At 60.1% G+C, this 17,939-nt stretch overlaps 8 protein-coding genes across 8 annotated transcripts; 5 read left to right on the top strand and 3 right to left on the bottom strand.

Annotated features, from left to right (window-relative positions):
* The first annotated feature begins 751 nt into the window (after window positions 1-751).
* SCHCODRAFT_02604994 (uncharacterized protein) lies at window positions 752-2,828 on the top strand. The gene is made up of 2 exons (XM_050344142.1): window positions 752-2,075; window positions 2,133-2,828. The coding sequence occupies exons 1-2, from the start codon at window positions 850-852 to the stop codon at window positions 2,614-2,616; spliced, it is 1,710 nt and encodes a 569-aa protein (XP_050202714.1). The 5' UTR covers window positions 752-849; the 3' UTR covers window positions 2,617-2,828.
* Window positions 2,829-3,031: 203 nt separating this feature from the next.
* On the top strand, window positions 3,032-4,123 carry SCHCODRAFT_02604989 (adaptin ear-binding coat-associated protein 1 NECAP-1). The gene is made up of 6 exons (XM_003035331.3): window positions 3,032-3,182; window positions 3,235-3,308; window positions 3,367-3,436; window positions 3,490-3,495; window positions 3,563-3,737; window positions 3,785-4,123. Exons 1-6 carry the CDS (start codon window positions 3,125-3,127, stop codon window positions 4,038-4,040), a joined length of 639 nt encoding a protein of 212 aa, XP_003035377.1. The 5' UTR covers window positions 3,032-3,124; the 3' UTR covers window positions 4,041-4,123.
* A 53-nt stretch (window positions 4,124-4,176) lies between these two features.
* SCHCODRAFT_02604984 (nucleotide-sugar transporter) lies at window positions 4,177-6,211 on the bottom strand. Its single transcript, XM_050344141.1, has 3 exons — window positions 5,961-6,211; window positions 5,597-5,910; window positions 4,177-5,346 (listed from the first exon to the last, which is right to left on the bottom strand). Exons 1-3 carry the CDS (start codon window positions 6,119-6,121, stop codon window positions 4,445-4,447), a joined length of 1,377 nt encoding a protein of 458 aa, XP_050202713.1. The 5' UTR covers window positions 6,122-6,211; the 3' UTR covers window positions 4,177-4,444.
* Window positions 6,212-6,476: 265 nt separating this feature from the next.
* SCHCODRAFT_02560451 (uncharacterized protein) lies at window positions 6,477-8,345 on the bottom strand (the record flags this gene model as incomplete). Its single annotated transcript, XM_003036131.2, has 1 exon — window positions 6,477-8,345. The coding sequence occupies one exon, from the start codon at window positions 8,343-8,345 to the stop codon at window positions 6,477-6,479; it is 1,869 nt and encodes a 622-aa protein (XP_003036177.1).
* A 168-nt stretch (window positions 8,346-8,513) lies between these two features.
* Window positions 8,514-9,244, top strand: SCHCODRAFT_02560450 (uncharacterized protein; the record flags this gene model as incomplete). Its single annotated transcript, XM_050343758.1, has 2 exons — window positions 8,514-8,738; window positions 8,787-9,244. Coding segments are annotated over exons 1-2 (474 nt in total), but the record flags the coding sequence as incomplete, so codon positions are not given.
* A 3,356-nt stretch (window positions 9,245-12,600) lies between these two features.
* SCHCODRAFT_02485488 (uncharacterized protein) lies at window positions 12,601-13,264 on the top strand (the record flags this gene model as incomplete). Its single annotated transcript, XM_003035332.2, has 3 exons — window positions 12,601-12,687; window positions 12,738-12,956; window positions 13,013-13,264. The coding sequence occupies 3 exons, from the start codon at window positions 12,601-12,603 to the stop codon at window positions 13,262-13,264; spliced, it is 558 nt and encodes a 185-aa protein (XP_003035378.1).
* A 427-nt stretch (window positions 13,265-13,691) lies between these two features.
* SCHCODRAFT_01146805 (NAD(P)-binding protein) lies at window positions 13,692-14,992 on the bottom strand (the record flags this gene model as incomplete). The annotated part of the gene is made up of 7 exons (XM_003036132.2): window positions 13,692-13,830; window positions 13,909-14,024; window positions 14,082-14,247; window positions 14,270-14,485; window positions 14,534-14,573; window positions 14,629-14,797; window positions 14,947-14,992. The coding sequence occupies 7 exons, from the start codon at window positions 14,990-14,992 to the stop codon at window positions 13,759-13,761; spliced, it is 825 nt and encodes a 274-aa protein (XP_003036178.1). The 3' UTR covers window positions 13,692-13,758.
* A 502-nt stretch (window positions 14,993-15,494) lies between these two features.
* Window positions 15,495-17,824, top strand: SCHCODRAFT_02674274 (uncharacterized protein; the record flags this gene model as incomplete). Its single annotated transcript, XM_050346697.1, has 6 exons — window positions 15,495-15,840; window positions 15,976-16,057; window positions 16,084-16,360; window positions 16,457-16,715; window positions 16,772-17,064; window positions 17,546-17,824. The coding sequence occupies 6 exons, from the start codon at window positions 15,495-15,497 to the stop codon at window positions 17,762-17,764; spliced, it is 1,476 nt and encodes a 491-aa protein (XP_050202711.1). The 3' UTR covers window positions 17,765-17,824.
* Between the last annotated feature and the right edge of the window lie 115 nt (window positions 17,825-17,939).

Here is a 17,939-nt window from a genome sequence, read left to right as displayed (position 1 = left end):
AGCCGAGCGGACTCAGCGGAGTGCACTTTTGCTTCTTTCAAAGGCAAAACAGCGACAAGGACTATCACAGACAGATTTCCCTGGGTTGATGCCTCAATTGAGGGGTCCATTCACCTCAGAGAAAGTGATGGTGCAGACGCAAACAGAGCCAGGGACGCAGAGAAGTAGCAATGCCGCAGAAAGAGTCCCAGTGATCTCGGCTGAGAACAAGGCTCTTGATTTATGACAGTTTGATGACCGGTCGATCGTCGCTGAGACGGAGCTCTCAAGAAAGTCGTCAGCCTATCTTTCTAGAATAAAGAGACTAAAAAGAGCGGATGCGGTCGAAGCCCTTGTGTGCTTAGTTGGTCAACGAACATGAGGTCAGAAGACAACGAGGCGGTCCCGCTCTGACGGGCCCAACGAATACCCCCGAACGGCGATCGCCGATCACAACAACCCCGGCTGCACATTTCGGGAACAATGGGCGTCCCACACACCCACTTTTTGTGACCCCGACACGCGGCGGTCCCTATCAACGCATATGATGCCGAAGCCCGGGCCCGCCGATCTCGTATATAAGAGCGCGCGCCGTATGCAGCGGGTCACCGCACGACCCCCCGCGTCGATTAATCCTTAGACTCGGTAAGTCTTTGGCTTCGACCATCGCAGGACCTAAGGCTAACGCGTCTTTCCAAGACCTACGACCCTCTTAGACTAACGACCCGTGCCGGCCACTTAATCCTTGCGAACGACACAGATTGCACGACCGCACGATCGAACATCCATACTTCAACTATCTTTTAAGGCCTCACGAACGCACGCATAACCCACGCCTCTCCCTTCTCATTGCCCAGATCTTATCCCATTATGGCCCCCATTAAGCGATCCTCCTCCAAGACTATCTCCTACCCTATGCCTCTCGCTGCCTCTGCTGGCCAGAAGGCAGCCCCGGTGCACACCAGCTATACTTCGGTCCACGCCACTCACACAACAGCCCACGACGGCAACGACGACGTCAACTTTCCCGCCAAGCAAGCCCCCAATGCCACCTCGCATCGCCTCCGCAAGCGCGGCCGCGATAGCGAGGCGTCCACCCCCGAGGACGAAACACCTCGTTCCCGCCAGCGTACGTCTTCCCTCCTCAGTGGCACCATCCGCAAGGCGCCCGCCACCATCGCCAGCGTCCTCTCCGCCGTCCGCCCGCGCAGCAACTCCAAGTCCAAGGAGAATGTGCCCGCCACCCGACCGCGCGAGACCGCGCGCCCCGTCAGCGACTTCCTCCTCCCCAAGCCCGAGGTGAGCGCGCCGCGCTCGCGCCGGGGCTCGGACGCCTCGATGTGGTCGCTAGAGACCGTGCACGACGATCAACAAACGCGCAGGCGGCGCGCGGACTCTGACGTGTCCATCAGCACGCTGCGCGGCGTGGCGAGGCCCCGTGCGCCCACGCCGCAGACGATGTCGCCCTCGCACTCGCCGCGGTCGGCGCGCCCTGGCGACACCCTGCGCGCGGGGACGCCGTGCCCTCTCGAGCGCGCGACGCCGCAGCCGACGCTCAAGCGCGTCCGCGGGTCCATCTCGGATAGGGATACCTCGGATGCGGACTCGGACGACGCAACGAACAAGCGCGTCCGGGTGAAGCGTGACGCCGCCTTCGAGCGGCGCAGGTGCGACTCGGATGCCTCCACTGCGTCCGACGACAGCGTCTATCTCGCATATGGCGCTCCGGTGATGCCGACGCGCCCTGCGGAATTCGAGAAGGCGCGCAAGACGGCGCCTTTGCCGGAGCGCAACGCACGCCCGAGGCCCACTATCGCGACGGAGACACCACGTCGCAGGTCGGCTGAAGAGCCTCGTCGGAGGTCCTCTGAGGAACCAGAGGCCCGTCGCAGGTCTTCTGAGGAATCGACTCCTCGTAGAAGGTCGTCCGTAGAGCCGGAGGTGTCGCCTCTCGCGCGCTCGACGACTTCTACAAGCACTGCGTCCCCAAGGAGCAGCCTGGAAAGCGAGCCAACGCGCTTCCGGGACGCTCATGACCTTGTTCATCTCGCCGCGTCCGACTACAACATGGATATCGTCTTCCTCCGTGCTCCCATCTTCGAAGAATGGGACGTCAGCGAGGAGTAAGTTGTGCAACTTGCACGAGAACGTACCAATGCTAACCCTCACGGCAGAGACGAGATCAGCGTCGAATCCGCCTTCCACCTCACCCTCAAGGACGAGGAGCGCTGGCTCACCACCGGCCTCGCGCCGCCCGACATCAAGCACATCGACATCCGCTGCTACAGCAAGACGCACGGCTCGCGCAGCGAGCTCTCCAAGCGCTGGACGTGCCAGCCCACGGGCTACAAGCTCTACGACTGCCGCATGCACGACGGCATCATGGTCGACTCCGACTGGCGGCGCACGAACCTGTACGACCCCGAGCACCCCGCCGCGCTCCCCTGGCAGAACGTGCGCGGGTGGGCGAAGCCGGTGATCGTGAGCTTCCCGGCGAGCTGGTTCGTGCGCGGGCAGTCGCGGGTGTTTGTGCTGGATGTGGTGACGAGCTTTGGGCACGGGAAGGAGGAGGTCCTGCGCGCGAAGGCGGATATCACGGTCGGTAACCTCAAGTGGGAGACTGTCAAGGCTGCTTAGGCGACGAAGGAGGAGGCAAGTCTGCCTGAGCGAAATGTTGTTGTAACAATTTAGAGATTGGATGGATTGAGGGAAGGTGCGCGGGCGTACCATGGTTGGACATACCGGGTGTAAAATAAACAACTGTACTGTACATTTTGCCTAATTCCTTGTGCATAATTTCACCTTTCTTCCAATCCTTCGAGTTGTACTGGGCGCGAACGAGACAGGAAGGTGTCCAGCGGACGCGAAGGCCTGTAGTGAAAGGCGCATGTGCGGCTTGGCGCGACAGAACCAAAAACTTTCGTTCGCAGGTCCTCGGAGCACTAGGAGGTGACTGAGAGCGAGGTCATCGTGGCAGAAGCAGAAGGCGGGCTGGCTCAGTACGAGGTGGCGCAAACGCGCGCGTGACGCACCGCGAATCAATTCAGCCGTTTACTCGACTTGCTCTCGACGCCCATCCCGACTTGAGGCTCCCTGCTAAGCCTTCTCACCCTCAGCAGGCTTTAGAACCTGGAAATAGAACAAGATGGACTCTATCAGCGATGAAATCGAGGCCATTCTGTACATCGCTCGCGAAGTGTCAGGTGCGTGCACGCTTATGCTGCGCTCGATGGCGACTCACAACCACCCTCCCAGTATACAAGATCCCCCCTCTCAAAGTAAATGAGGGCCATCGCGCGGCAGAATGGGGCGATCTCGGTGCGCCGCTCGTAAGCACTTTCCGAACGCTCGCCGTCCCTTCACTCACTGATGACGATCCACTCATAGTGGAAGGGCCGGATGCGCATCATCGAGAAGGGCGAGAGCGCCGCGCTACTACTCGAGGACAGTCAGACGGGTGCGCTATGACCACATGCTGGGTGGTGCAGTGAACTTACGCGATGCGCGCAGGCGAACGTACGTCGTCAACCCGCAGCCAGGTTTGCGATCGTGCTCATCATCCCCTCCTCCCCCTTCGTCCCAGTGTTCGCGCGCGCGGAGTATGACCCCGCCAGACCATCTGTCGAAGCCGTACTCGACTCGTCCCGCTACTTCGTCGTCCGCGTCGAAGACGCTGGCAAGAAGGCGTACATCGGCCTCGGCTTTGCCGAGCGAACGGACAGCTTCGATTTCAATGTTGCGCTGCAGGACTATACCAAGTGCGTGCGTCGTGATGCATGGTTACAGCCTGTTCATACGTTCATAGGCGATGGAAAGCGCGGAAGGAGCCGCCTGCGGAGGATGAGCCATCACCGCACCTTCCTAACGGTCCCAAGAAGGACTACAGCTTGAAGGAGGGGCAAACCTTCTCCATCTCGATTCCTGGACGGAATAAGCCCGCCGTTTCGAAGTCCAGTGGTGCAAACCTGCTCGGTGGTGGAGGTTCGAGTGGAGGTGGAGGTAGCGGCGCGTTTCCTCTGCTACCTCCACCGCCGAGCGGAGGTGGTACTCGCAAGCGATGAGCGCGTCCGATCTTGCCGAAGGGCTGTACGTTTGACTCGTTGTAACTTGGATAACAATGCACTGTCTGAACTTTGCACAAGCAATTTTGGTAGCCTGTGACCGGAAGATGCAAAGGATCTTTGACGCACAGAAGGGTTGGTAAGACAAGGAATGCGGTGTGCACTTCATTGTGGCTGGTATAGATATACATGATTCTATTTGGTCCAATACTTTAATCGTCATTAGTGTCCGGTGCGGATACATTAGGCTGGGGGGCCGATACCGATACCAACACGTCGTGGTATTAGACAATGATGTGGCATACCCTCTACTGGTATCCGAAAGGTATCATAAGGTGGTCGTGAAGTCCAAGGTGTGGCTACGGTCCGAGAAAGGGGTCGCACTACCTTCCAGGAGGCGCACGCTACCGCCCTGACGAGAACATGTTGTCCGACGGCGAACCTGTTGGTGATGGCGCGCCGGATGTTGGGACGAGGGTGCCTGGTAGCGACGAGAAGGAGCTGCTGGTGGAGAGCACTCGCAGCTTCTCGAACGGCTGACTCTTCTCGACCACGGGTGACCGCGCGCTCTTGGGCCGCATTTGCGCCCACTGCTCGCACTCGTGCGTGTTGCTGACCAGTCGTGCGCGCGGCGGCTGCTGGTTGTATAACCACGTCGCGACGAGCACGACGGACGAGCCGAGGACGAAGGTGAAGGACATGCGGAAGTCGAAGAGCGCGACGGACGCCATGAAGGACATGACGATGGAGAGCGACGTCGCGAAGCCCTTGAGGATGTTGTCCGAGTACTTGATCACCATCGCGGTGACGAGCCCGCCGGCGACCTGCACCGCGACCGTGGCCCACGCCCAGGGGCCAAAGTTGTGGAAGAGGACGGAGAGGAGGCCGGAGGCGCCCATGTCGGCGTCGCGCGCGGAAACGATGATAGGGGCGAGCGCGGGGAGCAGGGAGAACAGCGAAAGCTGGACGTTGCGCACCCAGAGGTCGCCAGGGGAATTCTTGAGCACCATCTCGAAGTAGACGCCCGCAAGTCCGGAGGTGAAGCATGCGAGGGCGACGGCGAGGAAGCCCCAGGTCGGATTCATCTCGTGCCCTGCGCTTCCATGTCCTGCGCCGGCCTGAATTTGTACGATGCCAACTCCTATCGCCAGGCACACGAGGGCGAGCCACTGTACGGGCGCGAGCTTTTTCCTGAGGAGCACAACGGAGAAGGCGGCAGTGGTGAGGATCTTCATCTGGTAGCTGACCTGGAAGGTCGCAGCCTCCAGATTTGTCGCTGCGACATACTGCAGGTTATTTTGGATAACTGAGGGGGAGGTTAGCCTTGCTGATTGGGTACTTCTGAGAGGGCGGGGGGATGGGTGACGGTCGTGGTGGCTCCTAACCGAGCTCGCCGATCACGATGAGGGGGAATGAGGGGCGATAAGCCACATTAGGCTCGGAAGCGCTCGTCGTCGTGGAGGTTGTCAGGCGCAGCTATTCCCGCCCCCACGCCCAGGAACCGCGCCATCCGCCCCCGCCCTCCATTCGCATGCACAGGGGCCCCGATCACTCACCATACAGGATCGCCGGAATGGAGAGCTTCCAGCAGTCGGGGCTGAACACATCGCGCGCAACCCGGTTGAGGCGGCTGCACGCGCTGCGCACGAGCTGCGCGCGTGCCTTCGGGGCGTCGAGGAGGTACGGGGACGGCGGGGCAGGCGCTGCGTCGACGCGTGCCAGTGCGAAGAGGAAGGAGATGGCGCCCTTGAGGATCTCGTTCATGAGGACTGCGGTCCCTGCCGAGTACGCCTGCGAGGCGGGCGTCGACACGCGCGAGTAGTGCATGATGATGGTGAGCATCGAGTTCTGGACGGCCAGCGTCACCAGCCTGCGCGCCGTGTCAGTACGCGATCTGAGACTTTGGACGCGGGTACGCACGAGATGTACTTCAAGGGTATCCCCCAGAGGCTGGGTGTGTTTGGTGCGTTCCCGTTGGCATCGTTGGCGAGCCCGAGCTGCTCCTCGTCGTCGTCGTCGCGGTAGGCGTCCGCCTTGGTGATCCCATGTGGGGGGAGCGTGATGGAAGTCGGTCGTGACATGGCGCTCCGGACGACGAGCGGCGATCTAGCTGAACGAAGGACAAAAGACGACCAGAGAAGGACGCAGTGCCTTATAAACGAGCGGCTAAAGCTTGAAACGAAGCCAGCGGGGGCTGTTGCTTTTGATATAAACAAGCGCGCTGCTGCGGATATCTCGCGTGGCTCTTGATGAAATCAACTGCACCGCGCCACCGCGCAGCTCAAAGCGCAGCGTTCGAAGCCCACCCCGTCTCACACATACAACTCTGCTCCATATCACTCCACGTAAGGTAGACTTCTGTACAAAATAGCAATAGACTGTCAGTGTGCATAGCACCGAGCCTGTACCGGACAATTCCTGCCCCAAACCTCCTCCTCAAAGTAGCCTGCTCTTCCGATCACCCTCCCCATACAGGTTGTAGATGCTGTACGTCGGACTGCGGTAGTCGGCGAACGCGTCCGGGTTGGAGTGTTCCAAGCCCATCTGTGCCAGCGATGGCAACGTCGGCGGCGACGGTACCCGCGGTGGCCGTTCCCCTATCCCTCCGCGCATCCCACCGTTGCCCGCCTTCCTGCCTGCGTCATCGACCGTGTATGTGCTCGCCCGCCCATCCATCAGCATCAAGCTTCCCAGTGACGCACTCGCGTCAGGCGCTGGACTCGAGGGCTCATCGCTCTGTGGGGCCCGCGCACGGGACTGGCGGCGCGCCCGCTTGGCGGTCGGAGCCCGGCGCGGGGGCGCGACGCTGAACGAGTCGTCCGGATACACCGTATCGTGCGGCGAGGCTGGCATAGGGTACTCCGTCATGGGCGACGCGAGGCCGAGCTCCATCGCAAGCGCGCGTGTGTCCCGTTCCTTGCGAGGCGTCATGACGTGTGTGGGCAGAGGCGGCTCTTGCTCTGCAGATGTTCCCAGATGAGGCACCGAGGACGAGCGAGGGTAAGGCCCGGAGAAGTAGGACGACTTGACCCTATGACGTCCGCCGCTGCTCGACCCACTGCTGGGGAGCGGCGGCATGGCAGGGACCTCCGTCATAGTCGGTGACCCGATATCGCTGCCTTCGTAAGCCAACATGGTAGATTCACGAGGAAGGTGAGTTGTGGCTACGCTCAGGCGATTCTTCGAAAGAGTACCCTTCGACTTGGCGCGCCGCAGAGGACGGGTGTCTCCGCCTGTAAAGCCATTCCCAGAGCTGCAATCGATAGCGACACCCACTTCATGCGCAGGAATTTGTGGAGAAGCCGGATAGATCGATAGCGAGGCAGCAGAAAGGCGGTTGACAGCACGAGTAATCGCGTTTGAAACTTGTTGAACTGGCGCTGGGTACTGGAAACTAGCGAGGGCAGCAGGAGGCGGCATAGGCGGAGCGGCAGGATAAGCAGCACGACTCTTTTCGTCCGTAGAATAGTACTTGGGCGGCGAAGGAGCCTCGCGTGGCGCGACCGCTTGCGCCGGAAGTACGACCGCGGGGGCTTGATTGTACTGAGTCCACGTCCAGAGCTGACCGTTGCTGCCAACCTCGGGTGAGGAGCGTTCGTTGCCGCCGAATAAGGGAGAGTCGCCTCCTTCTTTCTCGTAGAGCGCCTCTTCATCGCGGAAGGGGTCTTGCAGAATCGGCAAAGAGGGCGTAGGGTGCTGACGGCGCTTAGGCGGCCTGCTAAACCACCGGACCAGAAGTACGACCATGATGAGAGCGCAAGCAGAGCCAACAGCGCAAAGGGCGATGATAGCAGCGGATATGTTGTGGGTAGGATGTGAAGGCGTCGATGCAGCAGTCGCGGTGGAGCTAGCCGATGCGGACGAGGTGCTAGACATAGTGTGCACGTTGATGAACGAGTGCGGCGGTGTGGTGATGTGCGCCGTGGGTAGGATAGTTGTCGTTGGAAGTGCACTGTGCGACGTACTGCCATGAGAGGATGGCTCGTGTGTGGACGTATGGGTGTCGTGCGCATCTCGCTCTTGCGTAGGACGCATGCCAGTGTCGGGGACGGGTTCCGGGACATCGGTCACGTAGTGGGGGTGCTCGCCCTTGTCCTTCCCGCCAGACTTGGAGTCCTCTGGGTCGGCGTCGGCGGCAACGGCATTGTGCGGACGATGCGCAGTGGGATGGACTTTGTGCTTGCGCATCTTGTTGGTGGACGTGTGCCGCTGTTCCTTCGCCATAGTATAGTGCGGCTCGCCAATTTCGTAGAGTTCTGCAGCCCACGCTTGGCGAGATGTTCGTCGTGCCTGCACGGGATCCATTAAGCGCGGGAGGGAGGAATACAAAGGCAAGAGACGGAAAAGGCAAGCGACGGACAGCTGCCATCCGGGGAATCAGCCGCACGTGGCGTGGCCAATGGTGGCCACGTGCTGCACAGCCGCACGTGCCTAATTTCACAACTGCAGTTCGACGAGCGGGCCGAGGTTCGACTTGCCTTTCCCCACCATTGTCACGGTGTCGGACGCGTCCCCTTTCTCCCTCGACGCGTCTCTGGGCTTCAGCTTTGCAACTCTCACCGTAAAAGTCGCGGTTGAAACACAACCCTATCTGGGCGCCAATCACCTAAACCGCCATCAATAGACATAGCGCATTCCCCCGTCCGTGGGAGTGTTCTTGAACACACAATTAGCAAGGACAATGCCATCGCTGTCCAGGTGCGTGGACCAACTTTTGGCCACCATCGCGCATTGACCCGCTTGCAGTGAGATGGGCAGCGAGAGCCAGGCCAGCCAGATGTTGCGCCTGGTCACCGAAGACGACAGCAGCTCCGGCAGCGCGTTCTCCAAACAGAACGACGCGTCCGACCTCCAGTCTTCCAACGACATCCCCGAATCCGTACCCATAGAGGACGTCGCGCCCCAGTTCTACCTCTACGGTCTCGGCGAGTCGCAATCGCAGCGACAAGGGGACGACAGCTTCGCCGAGGGATCGCAGAAGGAGAACCTGGGCAGCTCGGGCTCAGGCCCGAGCAGCTCACAAGGAGGGAGCCAGGTCGGGACGCTAGCTGAAGCACGGGTCAACGCACCGGCCCCTGCGAAGGCACGGGCAGACATGGCCCCACCGCTGCTTATTGTGCGTGTTACATTCAAGCGCCAATGGTACTTAACCCTGACCGCGTTCTTCTTTCAGACCTCGAGCAAGTCGCCGCAGCCCTCGACGACTTCCGATCGCAGGTCACGCTCCCCTCACCTGACCGCCTCGCGCTCGCGACTGCCGACGTCGCGATCAAAGCCTCGGCCGCTCGTCGAGTCCCAGCGTTCTCAGCCCCTTCCGGAGTCCCAGCCTCAAGAATCCCAGGTCCCCGAGATGGGCGACGTGGACTGGGCGCGGTCGCCGACCAAGGACGCGCACGGCAATCGGCTCCTCAACCGCAAGAACTCGATTATCCCGTCACAGACGTCGGACGACAAGAGCGAACGGTCGGACGAGAGTCAACGCGTAAACCAGTCGCAGCAGTCCGACGACTTCTCGCAGATTGGAAGGCAGCCGGACGAGTCCTCCCAGATTGAAGAGAGGCAACCGGATGACTTTTCGCAGATGGGCCGGCAGCCGGACGATATGTACGACGACGACATGCCGATGGCGCAGTCCCTCGGGCTCTCGAATGAGAGCCAGGCAGTGGGGCAGGACGACAGCCAGACGTCGAGCCATACGAGCCAGGTGTCGAGCCACACGAGCGCGCTGCGGCTGTACGCAAACAGCTCGCGAGAGGAGGACGAGGACGAGCTGGTGCCTACCCAGCTTGAGTCGCAACCTTCGCAGTTAGCGACGCCGCCCCCGGATGATGAGCCCACGCAGGCAGAGACCCAGCTGGAGACGCAGATCGAAACACAGATCGAGACGCAAATTGAGACGCAGGCCGTGAGCGAGAGCAGCAACAATAGCAGCGCGGCGCCGCTCCCGACGCCAACGACGCCGTTCGACCTGTTCAGCATGACCGCCGATCAGGTGCGAGGGGGTTCCTCTGCGGCGCTTTCGTCTGCGGCTCGCAGTCATGTCAGCGCGTCGTCGGCACCTTCGCCAGTTCTACCTTCTGCTGGCCCCTCGTCCGCTGTCTCGTCTGTGTTCTCCAACCAGCCACGGGTCGCGCCTCTGGCCCCGCCGCCGGTGCCCTCGTCCGCTGCATCTACCACATCATCTCGTGCGTCCGCTGCGTCCCCATGGGATGAGCTGTTCTCCAAGACCGAAGACGAGCTGCGTGCCGAACGGCTCGATGCTGCCTCTCGGGCTGCCTCGAAGGATTCCGTCGCTGGCTCCAAAAACCTCAGTGCTGCCTCCGCGGACTCTACGCCTGCCTCGTCGTCGAGTACGTCGACTAAGAGGAAGGCGCCAACGCTCTGGGACTCGCTTTCGAAGGACAAGCGGGCGAGGATGAAGCCGCCTCCGATGCGTCCTGCTGCACAAGCCACAGTCGTAGCTCAGGCCTTTGGCGCGGCGCATTCCGCGACGCCTGGAGCATCGGATGTGGCGACCGCGGGCTCGTCGGGGGTGTCAGCCGCGGATCGGGACGAGGCGACGCAGTTGGAAGAGCCAACACAGCTAGAAGAGCCTACTCAGCCGGCCGACGTCGAGACCCAGCCAGCGGTAGACGCGCAGCGTGCGTCTCAGCCGAAGGAGGAGGCCACCCAGCTAGAGAGCCAGCCAGCCCAGCCTGCAGGCGACGTACAACCGGAGGACGGGCGGCCTCTCGACGACTTGCGCTCCTCCCAAGAGGTGTGCTCCTTGCTCTCGTCGCAGCAACGCCCTCTACTTTCGTCTCCGGAGCGGCCTCTGTGGCAGCCGAAGCCGAAGCCACAGTCGCCTCTCACACCGCGCAGCGAGGTCCGGTCCCGTTCTCCAGTGCTGCTAGCCACCCCTGTGCGCGTTCCCCTTCGCCATGCAGTTGCCGACAGCACGCCGCAGCGCCAGGACGAAGAGGTGCCTGACTCTGAGCCCCTCCGCGAACCCCTGCTCGAGCACCGCGATGTTCCCAACACAGCCGACGATAAGATGGACGTGGACGAAGAAGAGGAAGAGCAAGACGGTGACAAGACTGTACAGGCGATCGTCCCGGAGCCCGACGAAGGGGATCGCGCTACGGAGCCGGAGGAAGAGGACCGCGCCACTGAGCCCGCGTCCGAGCCGGAGGAGCCCTCTTCGGACTTCGAGCAGTCCATCCCGCTCATGGAGGTCGTGTACGGGGACAAAATGAAGAAGGCAACGAAGGCGAAGGGCAAGGGCAAGGCGGTCGAGCCGGAGCCTGTAAGTGGCACACTCTTAGTGGTTTAATTGCAAGCTAACGAGTTGTAGAAGGTCGCGCCGGCCATACCGAAGGGGAAGGGCAAGCAGCGTGCTATGCCGCCTCCTGCCCGCGTCACACGTGGCAAGCGGCAGCGTTTGATGGAGCCCGAGGAGGAGGAAGAGGAAGAGGAAGAAGAACTGCAGCTTCCGCCGAAGCCGGCTCGTCGCGGGCAAAGGGGCTTCTCCCGAGCTGCCTCAGGCTCGCGCAAGCCCGCCAAAGGACTTGCTTCCAAGCGTACTCGCTCCGGCTTCAGCAAGAAAGCGAAAGAAGAGGAGGTCGTCGAGGACAGCGAGGGCGAAGATCAACATGATTTCCTCCCCGACGTTCAGCAGCTCACTGAGGAGCCGGAGCAAATGTCCGACTACGACGGCGAGACGAACAGTGGCAGCAAGCGCAAGCGCGTCTTCAAGTCCGAACTCACTGGCCTCTCGCGTAGCTCGCGATCTACCCGCACGCGCACCGCCTCGATGACGCCGGGCCCTAGCCGGCATGGATCGACGCTGACGCCGTCCGGCAGCGTGGCGCAGCTCCTGGGCATGGGGCAGGCGACGCGTGTCTTCGCGCGCTGGAAGAAGAAGGGCGACTACTATGCCGGCTTTGTGAAGCAGGTCCTCAAGCCGGGCAAAACATACCTGGTCTGCTTCGACGACGGCTCAACTGCGGACGTCTCAGTAGAGCATATGCGCTTGTTCATCCTGCAGACCGGTGACGAGGTGCTCGTGCGCAACAAGCACAGCTTCGTCGTTGATGCGTGCCGGATGTACACCGAAGGGCGCGTGCGCGTGAAGAGTCCGGACGACGAGACGGAGGAGGGCGAGGGCGAGGACCTGTCCTTGAAGGAGTTCTGTATCTCTGCGAAGGTCATCGACAAGTCCTGGACCGAGCGTCGTGTGCAAGCGGACAACATCCGGGCGGAGGACGATCTAGCCAGTTCGGCGCTGGCGCCCTCTCCTTCACGATCGTCGCTTCGCAGCATTCAGGAACCCGCGCGCGGCGTCTTCGACCGCATCGCTTTTGTCCTGACGCACAGCAGCGACCCAGCCGCGAAGGATAGCTACGAGAAGCTCATCGTGGCGAACGGTGGGATCGTGCTGACGTCCTGGGACGAGGTGTTGGAGATTCAGGGGAAGACGCCGGGAGCGGGAGCGAACGCGCGATGGGTCATCCAACGCGAGGCATGCAGTGTGCGCTATCCGCCTACCTACGACAAGCTCTTCCTGCTCTCTTCCAGCGACATGCGCACGATCAAGTTCCTGACTGCCCTCGCTTGCGGCGTGCCGTGCGTCAGGCAGGACTGGGTGACGGAGTCGCTAGTGCGCAGTGTGAGTGAGCTTGTGTGAAGGTCCGAAAGAAAATGCTGATAATGCCCTAGAAACTCCAGGATTGGCGCCACTACCTGCTACCTCAGGGCCTCTCCGTGACGTACAACATGAGCGTGACGCAGATGGTTGACGTTCGATGGGGTGAGGACCGTGCGCACCTGGACCTTTTACACGGCAAAACAGGCAAACTGCGTCTGCTTGACAACCTCCGAATCGCGCTTGTAGGGCGCGACCTCATGCCTCGTGCGAATGCTGCGGCTAACTCGAAGGTACGTCTCCCTTTCTCTCTGAAGGCATCGAAGCGTTTGCTCATCCCGTATCATAGGCGGAGCCCGGGATTGCTAAGGTCCTGATCTGCATGGGCGCACGGAGTGTCGAGGTCGTTTCGCGCGAACAGGCTATTGCCAACCGGCTCGGCCACTACGACCTGATCATCCTGCGCACCGGCGAGAACACACCGACCTCACCTCCGGCGTCGTTGCGCTCGAAGAACGTATGCTCCTGGGATTGGGCCAAGGACTGTCTTTCTCTCAGCAGGCTCCTCCCTTACACATGGCCGGCGCCTGCGGAAGACTAAAAGGCAGGTTCCCCGAGTTCTGTCGTGCTTTCTTGAAAAGCTCTCGTCTGTAATTTATCTTCCCTTAATCCCATCTAAAGCATCATATATCTCCAGCTATCTAGATCCAGGTTTTCTTGCTTTCGCTACACTGCCATGATCTAACTCATGTATGCAATTATGTCACACTGGACTCTCGGACGTACTCAAGACATACGCCCTCCCACCCGTATCTAATCGTATCTTGTAGCACCACATTTCTTGAATTGGGGTGGTCAATCGATTCCCGACATCTCCTTGACAAGGAATTACGCGCGATGCGAACTAAACCCTTCTTCAAATTGGTTGGGGCTTATTGCCGTTTGCAGAAAGTTTGCCACGGCCGCTTTGACACGAAAATGATGGCAGACCGGGACGAGCAGCGATAGTTGGCAGTTCGAGAGAGTAACTTGAGACGATTCTTAGCGGTCAGCACTAGTACATGTAAGCATTATGGTGAGTAACTACTGCTTGTTCTAAGCTCTCTTCTGTGCGCGAACAATCTCACCGAGCTTGTTCAGCCCGTATTGCTTCGAGACAATCCCGTCCTAGTAGTAGCACATCTAGCCTCTACATATCCTTCGAGCAGAATGGGGACTCGCAAGATTTCCGCGCCATGCAAACACCGAGAGCAGCCAGATTGAATAGGACAATGCGCCGGTCCAGAACCAATGTGCGGGCGATTTCTTCAGCGCCTCATCGACAGCGGCTTTGGCGTACACATGTGTGGGAGTGGAACCCTCTGTGAAAGGTACAAAGTCAATTAGCGCACAGAGTAGAGGACGGCAGGGTCGCTTACTGGTCCCTCTTGCGAACACGTCCCTAAAGCTATGCTCGATAGGCTTGTACATCGAACCCCCAGGGAAAACTCCGTCGAAATTCAATCGCGGCGCCAGGTTGGACATGACCGTGCCCGTCACGAGCTTCAATCGTGTGACTGTCAAAACGCGCGCTTGACGACGAAGCTAAAAAGTCGAATCCACGCACACTAACAACCTTCACCCTCTGCTCGACGCGCAGCGTGTCAGCGATGGCGTCAATAGCTGCCTTCGAGGAGCCGTACGCCCCGTTGTAGGGCATATATGATATGCTGGGGCCGCGGTCTGCTTTGATGAGGAGGGGGATGAAGGCGCGGGTGACGGCGTAGTGCCCGATAACGCTGATGTCGAAGAGTTGGCGGACCTTTTTCCATGTCTGCGTCCGCTACCGAGGACGAGTAGCCTGGCAAGGTCAAGATCGTCAGAGCATAACGGAAGGCCGTATGGGGAACTTGGGGAGCATACCGACGCTACTAGGAGGGGTGAGTCAGCCAACAAAGTCCAGTCTGCTGTAGCTCTCACACTCACGCGTTGTTCACCAAGATGTCCAAGGTCCCACCGGTGCGCTTGGAGATTTCATTTGCGACTGGCGAGATATCGTCGTCGTCGGTGATGTCCAGCTTGATGGTCTCTATCCCGTCCTTCTCGAGACTCTCCATTGTCTTGAGGCTCCGCGAGGTGGCGAAGACGCGGAATCCTGCACGACGGCGCGACAGCATCAACACGGGCCTCATCCCAACTTCCGATTGCGTACCCCTCTAGCAAGCGCATCGCCCATGCATTTCTCGCTGCATCTGCGTGTCACCGTCAATATAAGTAGAGAGCAGTGTGACGGTATTCACTCACCCAGTGGCGCCGTGATCAAAACAGTCTTCCGCGTGTCAGTCGCCATTATTCTCGTCCTTTGCAAGTGCTGAGTCCGTGTAGCGTAGGTGGCAATCCGCATGTGCGCAGCAGCAAATCCGATTCAAAATGCCTGACTGCAAACGCAGCCCTTATATACTAACGCGCGCTCTGACACCTTTCGTCATCCCCAGGGGCAATATATGGCGTATCCTCCTACTGGAGTAACCATAGGGAAGACCTCGTCGCATCCCGGTTGCGCCCAAGCGGGAGAAAAACGAAGATCACGAAAAATGGATAGCGCCAACCGAGCGCCTCGGAATGGCAGATGGGAGCGCTCGTCCTAAGACCATTCCGGAGGGGACCAGTTGCCAAGGAAGGGGCGTCAACAATTGCCTTGAGTGAGTGTATCAGAGGGAACGTGCTCGTTAGAAATTGTGGGTGCATGACCGTGACGTTGTGGGGAGTCAAAGAACTTTACAAAAGGAGATTCGGAGCCAGAACAAACATAACCAAACAATCTCCAAACTTGTCACTTGAACGCGACAGTGATGAGTTGGAATATGGGGAACGAGGCCGCGCAGAGCAGCCAGCTCGCGATTAGCTTGACTCTGAGCACCCGCCTTTGCTGTCGACGTCGCGGGCGGCGTTCCGGACATCGCCCAGAACAGACCCTTGCATTCCTTGTTGGGGCGTCGCTGGCCCTCAAGCTGTTTGAACGCCTTGCGATCCATAGCTGGAACGAGACAGCGCCGCAGCGCACAGACGCTGATGTGGTATCTAAACGCCGGTACACCGCATTGACAGAAGCAGCCAACATCTTTGCGTTCGAGGCAGACGCGGAACGGGAAAGCGCTTTCTCACGCAAGGGTGACACTCAGAAAAATCATCATGTTCGTGAGTCTGAGTGAATTCTAGCAGAAAAAGAGGCCAATACTGTACTTCATCCCCATCTTAAGCCTTCTTCTGTGTGCGTGCGATTTCCGCCAACTTTGGCCCTTCACAGTGCGTCTTGTCCTTCTCCCTTCCCAGATGTGGTCACTGACGAGCTGTTTCCAGTCATGCAGTTGAAGGAGCGAGACCGTTCCACTGCACCGGGGCCTTGGCTGAATGTGTCAGTTACTACGACATCGGGTCTAGGACACTAGAAAAGCGCTCGATCGACCGAGCGTATGTACTCAAAGACCTCTACCGCGATGCGAGCAATCCAAGCGAGGTCGTCGAGCTGGAATGGAAGCTCGCGGAGATAGAGCAGCACGCGACGCGCATTTTCGAGGACATACACAACTCCGTTCCGAAGGGGAAGCTTACCCTTGCGCGCTCCGACCTCGACGAGTTCCGCAAGTACCTCTTCCTCGTGTACTTCCGCCGACAGGTGCTCGGCCTGTACTACTACGACAAGGACCGGCCAGAGGATGTCGCGCTTCGGAAGCGCTTCATGGCGTACGGCGAAGCAAACGGCCTGTAAACCCCCATCGACACCTGGCTACACCTCCTTCGCTACCTCCTTGAGACCCCGATGGACAAAATCGACGCCATCGGCGCCGCATGGATGGGCGAACAGTTCATGGACTCCCTCCTCGACAACTTTGGCATTGACTGCGAGTTCGCCATCGACTACTTCCCCGCCATCAACTTCGAGCTGCGGAACCAGGCGTACTTCGTCGGGTTCTGGGAGGCGGCGGAGACGGACGAGTTCGTGCTGACGCCGGGGCGTTCGGGTACTGGGAGGGCTGCTTGTCGACGCATCCGGAGTTCCATCTGCATCGGGTGTTCGTGATCAGTCCGCGGCTGGCCATCGTGCTGCGGTCGGACTATATGCGCGAAGGGGTGGGATTTGGCCGATACCGGGAGCGCGCGTGCAGTACGCTGCTTGGCCTGCCGGTGTCGCCGCCGGATATCGACTTTGCGAAGGCGGGGCACGATGTGGTGGTTGACGGCGAGGTGGCGTTCACGTTCCGTACCATGGACGATTACAACCCGGCCATCCGCCGCAAACGCGACCGGTTCACGATGAAGATCCACAAGCTCACGCCGGAGCAGACGTTCGCGGTTAATGCCGCCACGCTCCGGAGCACGCGCCCGGATGGGGCGCTGAGCTTCACGTCGAGGAGTATGGTCGTGCGTACACTTCGCCATTACATGCATCGCACGCCGATCTGTATGAATATGTGCTGGGAGAGCTATCGCGCGCTGGCGGACAGGCTCGCTCGACCGTTCGCTCCTGACACTCCGTCATTGGCGCGCATTGGCAGCTTCCCTCACGAGGAGACTTTTCACTGGCTTATGGACCTGGTGTACGAGATCACAAAGCCCACGGAGCCGCTCCCTCTGTATATTTGCGGCGCGGCGGCCGTGCGCAGGCTATTCAGGCCGACCGACGCGAGGGGAACTGTACTCGCTGAGCGATGCGGTCATTACGCCGATAAGCTGGTCGAGCACTTCAGCTCCCAGCCTGCGGCCAAAAGCGCGATCCCCCGCCGTGACGAGAAGGGAGTGGTATCGACCGCACACTCTCGACTACGATTCGTCTCTCAAGCTCATTGAAACGGCAAGGCCGCTGCTACGAAAAATGGTGCCCGCGTGCGTATGCTCCGCGAAGAGTAGCGCAGTCGACAGAATCCTAGAGGTGGCCGTTCTCGTCCGATTCCTCGACCTGATCGTCAAGAGTCCCCAGCTAGTCGCCGCCTTCCGCATCCGCTGCGCCTCCCTCTTCCGCTGGATGCACCTCTGCCCCCACCCAACACGAAACCCCAAAGACTGCCTCGACTACCCCTACGACGCCGACTGGCCACCCGTGCACCGTGACATCCGCAAGTAATTCAACAACCTGTGGAAGGCCATGCTCCGCGGCGAGATCACCTTCCCCAACCGGTACGAGCGCGGGCTGGCGCTACACAAGTACGCGGAGCGGATGTGGAAGACGCCCATGGAGGCTATAACCGACTTCTGTCATACGAAGCATGGGCTTCCAGCTGTTTGGCGAGAACGGACCG

The sequence above is a fragment of the Schizophyllum commune genome (genome assembly GCF_000143185.2).
Source record: "Schizophyllum commune H4-8 unplaced genomic scaffold SCHCOscaffold_1, whole genome shotgun sequence".
Classification (NCBI taxonomy): Eukaryota; Fungi; Basidiomycota; class Agaricomycetes; order Agaricales; family Schizophyllaceae; genus Schizophyllum; species Schizophyllum commune.
The sequence above is the reverse complement of the archived record's forward strand: the minus strand, read 5'-3'. Positions and strand labels throughout refer to the sequence as shown.